Source organism: Pteropus vampyrus, unplaced genomic scaffold (genome assembly GCF_000151845.1).
Source record: "Pteropus vampyrus isolate Shadow unplaced genomic scaffold, Pvam_2.0 Scaffold77, whole genome shotgun sequence".
Lineage (NCBI taxonomy): Eukaryota > Metazoa > Chordata > Mammalia > Chiroptera > Pteropodidae > Pteropus > Pteropus vampyrus.
Genome location: NW_011888858.1, coordinates 2,788,441 through 2,796,198, shown reverse-complemented (window position 1 = coordinate 2,796,198; position 7,758 = coordinate 2,788,441). Strand labels below are relative to the sequence as shown.

The 7,758-nt window shown below is 33.2% G+C and overlaps 1 protein-coding gene across 2 annotated transcripts in view; it reads left to right on the top strand.

The window, feature by feature from the left end:
* LOC105293766 (exocyst complex component 1-like) overlaps nucleotides 1–1,613 on the top strand; it is a 15,145-nt gene extending 13,532 nt beyond the window's left edge. For both annotated transcript variants that reach the window (XM_023532126.1, XM_011362624.2), the window contains exon 3: nucleotides 1,324–1,613. In XM_023532126.1, the coding sequence (XP_023387894.1) occupies nucleotides 1,324–1,590 (267 nt within the window). In that variant the 3' untranslated portion in view covers nucleotides 1,591–1,613. The remainder of the gene's footprint in view (nucleotides 1–1,323) is intronic.
* The last annotated feature ends 6,145 nt before the right edge of the window (nucleotides 1,614–7,758 follow it).

Sequence of the window (7,758 nt, the reverse complement as noted above, 5' to 3'; positions counted from 1 at the left end):
CACTTAAAATCACATCACCCTTGTCCATTCTTTTTAAAAAGTGTTTTGTTTTTTTAAAATGTGTTAATGGTATAAAGCAAAGTGGTATTAACATCAGTATCATAATCTTTGGGGGCAGATTTGGGAAAGGGAACTATCATTTATTAAGCTTCATACTAAGCAGTTTATATGATTAATCTCATTTAAAAGTCATAGTAACCTTATTTAAAAAGAGGAGAAAAGTGAGGGTCAGATTACATAAGTACTTTGCCTGTAGTTACAACAGAGATTCAAAATGATTGTCTAACTTCAAAACCCACCTTCTTTTTCCTGTTTCCTGTAAGAATTATCCTATTAAAAAAAATTGTAAATGCCTAAGTTATTTGTATATAATGTTTACACACTACAAGGTAACAAATTATTCATTGTCTTTGGTCTCTCTTTGCCTCCTTGTCATTTAAGGCAATGTTTACCTCCACTTCTCTTTTTGTAGGGCTACTTCAGATCAATTCAACACACACCTGTTGAGAACTTAGTAGTTGCCAAGGATAAACGCTAGGAACACAAAGATAAATATTTCAAACCCTCTGCCCTCAAGGAGAGGTAGGAGTTAGGCAGATAATGAATGTGAAAGCATTTTGTAAACTGAAAAGCACTCTATAAATGCAAGGCATTGTTGTTACTGCTATTAGTAACAATAGCAAGTATTATTATTTTAACACACAGGACTTAGATCAGGTTTGATGTCTGCTTTTTCTCCAAACATCTCCACTAGAAGTATAACAAGAGCCTGGAAGCAGTCTTTAGTAATTTTCAGTTTCAGTTAAATGATTTAATGAACCTTGTGATTAACTTCAAAGGTAATTTCTTGCTATTAACTTCAAACTCATCAAGTTGGTGATGTGTAGTGTGTCAAAAGCTAATTAGTCATCCTGTATTTCCCCCTTCTATCTTTGGAATAGCACAAAGAACCAACCTTCTGGTAGAGAAAAGGAGAAACCTTTTCTTCCCTCCAGAAGTCTGAGTGAATTTATTCTCTGCTTCCCTTCTTACCCATCCTCTCAAATTTACTACCCTAAGAAGAGTTGATAACTGCACATTCTGAGACATGTTTTATTTGTGTAATTGAAAAATTACAGATGCTTCAAAAATAATTCTTATTGTTGTTCTTTTATGAAGGAGTGTGTTTGAAGCAGGTAAAGTTTTGAAAAGCTCATTTGTAGAAATATGTTTGGTACTAATACTTTATAATCGATAAGCATATACAAAAGAATATGAGAGAATCCAGGAAATCTAGTCACTTTCTTGACTACAAACAAAATCATGTCTCTCTTTCTCTTCTAGGACAATCCATTTTTTGATCTGCACTTCAAGAAAGTGTACAGTTTAGAAGCATATAGTTGTGCTTCTAAATATGCCTTTGCTCGAACTGTGAATAAGCTGAATCATGAATATCTTAAGAAAGACTTACAGATCGTGAACTTTGATTCTACTTACATTAATGATGATTCCATTTGGTCCTCCAACAACAAGGATTGCTTGGTTCTTATGAGAATATGCTTTTATGCTTTCAATCTAGTGTGCCTGTCCCTGTGTCCCCTGCCACTCTGAAAATGTACATCTTATTCTTTCATTATTACTCTATGAAAATGGTTCCCTAAGTAATATTTATAGTCATGATTTTGTTTTTTCCCTTTGTCAGTGATTGTTATTTATATGAAAATAAAGTGATGCTTCGTGAATTACAGTAGAATGTGTTTTAATGTAATCATTCAACAGTAAGGACTTTTGCCTATGTGTTCCTTGGAAACTTTGGAAGGAGTCAGATGGTTTTGCCTAAATTAGTATTCCACTAAAGAAGTATCTTAAAAGGCCTAAATATCTGAAAAGATAGCCCACGTTCATGGATAAGAATACTAAATTGTTAAGATATCAGTGCTACTCAAAGCCATCCACAGATGCAATGCAATTCCTATCAAAATTCCAATGGCTTCTTTTGCAGAAATGGAAAAGCCAATCCTCAAATTCATAACCAAATAGCCAAACAATCTTGCAAAAGAAATACAAAGTTGAAGGACTCACATCTCTAATTTCAAAACATACTACAAAGCTACAGTAATCAAAACTATGTAGTACTGGCTTAAGGATAAAAGTATAGACCAATGTAATAGAATTGAGAATTCAGAAGTAAGCCCATCACCTATGATAAGCTGATTTTTTACAAGGGTGCCAAGTTTATTTAAAGAGGAAAGAATGATCTCTTCAACAAATGGTTCTGGTACAACTAGATATCCACCTACAAAAGAACAAAACTGGACCCCAAACTTACACCATACACAAAAATCAACTTAAATTAAAGACTTGAATATAAGACCTGAAACTATAAAACTCCTAGAAGAAAACAGGGGTAAATCTTCAGGACCTTGGATTTGGCAATGGATTCTTATAATGTGAAACGCATGAGCAACAAAAGGAGAAAATAGATAAACTAGACTTTACCAAAATTACTTTTGCATCAAAAGACATCGTCAAGAAAGTGAAAAACAACCTACAAAATGGGAGAAAATATTTGCAAATCATATATCTGATAAGGTTTTAATACCCAGAATATATAAAGAACTCCTACAACTCAATAACAAAAAAGACAAATAACCTAGTTAAAAAATGAACAAAGGACTTGAATAGACATTTATCCGAAGAAGATATATAATAATAAGCACAAGAAAAGATACTTAACATCATTAGTCATTGGGGAAATGCAAACTAAAACCATGATGAGACACCACTTCACACCTACTAGGATGACAAGTGTTGCAAAGATGTGGAGAAATTGAAACCCTCATACATTGCTTGTGGGACTGCATAATGGTACAACCACTGTAGAAAAGTTTTACATTTCCTCAAAAAACTAAACACAGAATTACCAAATGACCCAGCAATTTCACTCATGAGAATGTACCCAAAAGAACCGAAATCAGGGACTTGAATAGATGTTTGTACACCAGTGTTCATTGAAGTATTATTCACAATAGCCAAAAGATGGAAGCAATTCAAGCATCCATCAATAGGTAAATGGATAAGCAAAATTTGGTATCTACATACAGTGAAATGTTATTCTGCCATTAAAAAGCAATGAAGTCCTGATACTACAACATGGACGATCATTGAAAATATGCTAAGTGAAATAAGCCAGACACAAAAGGAAAAATATTGTATCATCCCACTTGTATGAAATATCAAGAATAGGCAAATTCAGAGACAGGAAGAATATTAGTTGTTACCAGGGGCTGGGAGGAGGGAGGAATGAGGAATTACCACTGAATAGTTACAGAGCTTCTGTTTGAGATGATGGAAAAGTTTTGGAAATAGATGGTGGTGGTGGTTGCACAACATTGTAAATATAATTAATGGTGCTTAATTGCACATTTAAAAGTGGTTAAAATTGAAAATTTAATGTTATATATATTATCATAATTTAAAAATAATGTAATATGCTAAAAATCATTGACAGACACTTTATGTGAGCGAATTGTATGGTATGCTAATTATATCCTCAATAAAGCTGTTAAAAAGAAAAAAAAGGACAACCTAAGTCTCCTAGAAGAAAACATGGTTAAATTTTTTTATAAACTCAGAGTGGGGAAAACTTCTGGCTAGATTTGATTATAACTCAAATCCAAAAATAATAAAGAAAAAATGATTAATTTAACTACATAAATATAGAAGTTTTGCATTAAACTATAAATAACTAATGACAAATGATAAACTGGAAAAAATTGCAACTTATATAACAATAAGCTAATATCCTTCATATATTAGTGCTCTTAAAATGAGGGATGAAAAAGCTCAATAATACAATTTGCTGAAAATTTAACAAAAGATTTGAGCAGACATTTCATAAAAAAAAAGAATTGCAAATGAATTGCACATAAACATATGACAAAAATGCTCAACCTGGCCCATAATAAGAGAAATTTAAATCTACAGGTGATTATGTTCCTCATCATTTTTTGGCAAAAATCCAGAACTTTGACTATATCCCATTGGAAATGGGAAAACAGTTCCTCTAATTTATTGCTGGTAGAAGTAAAAAGGATACAAATCCCATAGGAAAGGAATTTGACAGTATCTTACACAACTATATATACATCTACACTTTGACCTAGCAATTTAACTTTATTTCTAGGACTCTAGTCCAAAGATACTTCAGCAAATATACAGAATGACACATGCACAAGGATGTGACATTGTTTATAAGAGCAAAATATTTCAGTTAATAGCTCAAATATCCATCACTAGAGGATGAATTGCATAAACTAAGGAACACATACACAATATGGCAACATGCAGCAGTACAAAGTGGAAAAGAAGGAAGAATTCTGGTGTGCCCTTATCAGAGGCTGCTAACATGGGGAAGCTGTAGGTGGTCCAACTGGAAGTAGAGCATCCTATGTGTTTGATTGAAGGTGATTATTTGGCTTTCTCCAGTTGGCCCTAAGTTTGAAGTGGGGGTCAAAATTAGGGAAGCTATTATTAATCAAGGCCTGGATGTGGATATTTTGGGCCCATTTCTATAGGGGTTATTATTCAGCTTTCTAGACTGGTTATTACAGATAGTAGTTTGACTTCCTGGACTGGTTATTGCACATAGTAGGATGGCTTCCACAGCTGGTTGCTACAGGTTTGGCATCAGAGTTCTATTTTTATATATAGCCTGGCCATTGTCCATTTTTATATCCAGAAATATGTTGATTACGGTGGTGATTACATGACTATATACACACGTCAAAATCCATCGAAACGTAAACGATATTCAGAAGTTTAATCATAGTACTATAATATTGGTAGTGTTATTTGGACACTATTATAGGAGTACTGAGTATTGTAAGATAAAGCATATGTTATGTTAATGTCATTAGAAACCAAAAATTTTTAAGTTTAAGAGAGAGAATATACAAGTATAAAATAAAATAAATTAAAACTCTGTAATAATAAATTTAATCAGAAACATTAATATAAACTTATTACTATAAACTCCTTTTTAAAAAATAAGCATGCATTTCTTAGATTTGTCCTGAGATCTTGAAGCGAAGTCTTTGTAAGCAATGAGCATCTCAGCATGCAAGATTGTCTATAAATACCATTTCCCATTGAAAACAATGAAGATTGTTTGAAGAAATTACTGATTCTAGGTCTGAGGCAGAAAATGTACAAGACGAGCATGGGACATCTTGATGTACCAGGAAGAAAGGAAGCTATCATAGTCAATTTAGAGTCAGCCAAAGGACAAAATATCCAATTTGAAATAGCTCCACTGGCCTAAGATGGGACAATTTGAGCATTATTAAGAAAATGACTATAATAGAATGAAACACAGCAAATATATGTCTATGAATTTAATAATACTAGAAAAATCTCATTTATCATCATTGGAACACCTGAAAATTGATAAAGGAAAGACTCAAGCACGTATCTTGCGTTTCCTATACAAACTATTTCAAGTAATAGATGATAAGGGGAAAGTTTTAAAGAAGAATTCCAAATAATAAATGCATTGGGAGTGATGGAATTAGAAAATTACCATTTTGCAATTTCTAATGAAATAATGGATTTAGGCAACAATTTTCAATGAATGCTGAAACCATTAGGTGAAAGGTTATGGAGAACTTTATAATGGAGAGACAAGGCCAACATTATCTAAACCCAATAAGCAATTTTAGTATCTCTAAAAGTGGATGTCAGCCTTACGTCCTCATGATGTGATATAGTAAGAAGAGTATAGCACTACCAATGAAGGAGTCTTACCTAAAAAGGGAACTCAAATCTAATCAATATTTTAGCTTTAACTACTTCGAAATTCCAAAGCATCAGTGACTCAGTTTCTCTAACAAATCAAGCTTTAAAAAGTGTGTGTGGGCAGGAACACTTTATTATTTTCTTATTTAAGATAGTGTCGGAAGCCAGCCGACCAAGTCAAACCAGGTACCTGAATGGGGGAGCGGGGACTAAGAAAAAAGAGAAGACAGACAGGGTGCAGGAGGGAGAACAGATCTCACAACTGTCTCTCCGAGTTTATTTCTTAACCTTCTTTTAAACACAATCTGTTTCTTTTTGCATTCCAAAATAACATAAAAGTAACATCCTGAAGATCCAGGTGCAATTGACACTTCCTTTGACACTCCCTTCGACACTCCCTTAGGCTATACTTAATCTTCTTCTTCCTGAAATTCCACAGAACCAGCCTTTTCTTTTTTATGCAAGCAGGCCTCCTGAGATAAACCATGCACTCTTTTGAATTTGGGGAGCTTTAGCTCCCTACAAGATAGAAAAGATTTGAGAAATATAATATCCAAATACAACATGTGGACCTGGTTTGGACCCTGATTTGAATATACCAAGTATAAAAAGATGGTTTTGACACAGGGAAATCTGAATTTGGAGAGTATTAGATTTTAAAGAATGATTGTCGATTTTGTTAAGTGTGATAAAGATGTGATGGGTATGTTTCATAAAAATCCTTATAAATTATATAAGATAGTTAGATACTGGGCTGTTTGCTGGTGATATGGCATGAAGTGGGCATTTATTTTCAAATACTTCCGAAAAAATAAATGGAGGACAATTTAAAAAAGGATTGGCATAATCATTACTGAAACTGGATGGTGAATCCATGGGAGTTTATTCCGTCAGTCTCTCTACTTTTGTGTATGTTTTTGATATTTCATAATAAAACATTTAAAAATACTTACATCTATCATTCAGACGCAAAGGCTAAAGATCGTTTTGAGATATCACTCTCCTATTAAAGAAGCCAGAGTTCCTTGAGAAAGGCTAGGGCAGGGAAAATACTAGATGAAAGTATAATATCTTATAGTGCCATAGGGCAAAGAACTGCTCAAAAAAAAAAAAAAGAATGAGGGCAACAAGACATGGGAGACAACATGAAATAGCTTCCAATAGCCAGAGATGGAATAATTTGAGCTACATAACAAACAATGGAAGTATTAGAATTCAACCTAAAGAATAAAGTAAGTTCATGCTGAAAGAAATGAATGAATGAGGGGAAAAGGAACAACTCTTTCTTATGGTGTAATTCCAAGTAATAAAAGTAGAAAACATGAGGGAAATTTTAAAAAGTAGAAAAAAATTACAAATAGAAAATCACCATTAAAAATCAAAGTAATAATTGCTGCAGGCAAAATCAACAAATGAATGCAAAATTAATGAGTAAATGTATCAGGAGAAATAGGACATTTTCATAGCCTCAAAATGGCTTCTCTGAAATATTTGTTGACTAAAATGGAAAAAAATAGTAACTTTACAGGGGCAGACATTTATAGACAGCCCCTTAACCAGGGAATCAAGGTTAATATCACCAGTAGTAAGGGGACATATCAATATTATGTGCCCCCTGATATGATGCACTGAGAAAGGCACATTATCTCTGTAATATTCTTACCCCAAATCTATAACCTTAATCTAACTATGAGAAAACATCAGACAAATCCAAATCGAGGGACATTCTGCAAGTTACAACTCTTCAAACATAACAAAATAAAAATACAACCTACTGAACGGGAGAAAATGTCTGTAAATCATATATATGATAAAGGGCTAACATCTAAAATATAGAGAGAACTTAAGCAACTCAACAGCAAAAAAACAAACAAAAACGATTTAAAAAAGGACAGAAAATCTCAATCGACATTTTTTCAAAGAAGACATACAGATGGCCAAGAGGTATAGGAAAAGATGGTCAATATCATTGATCATGGAATG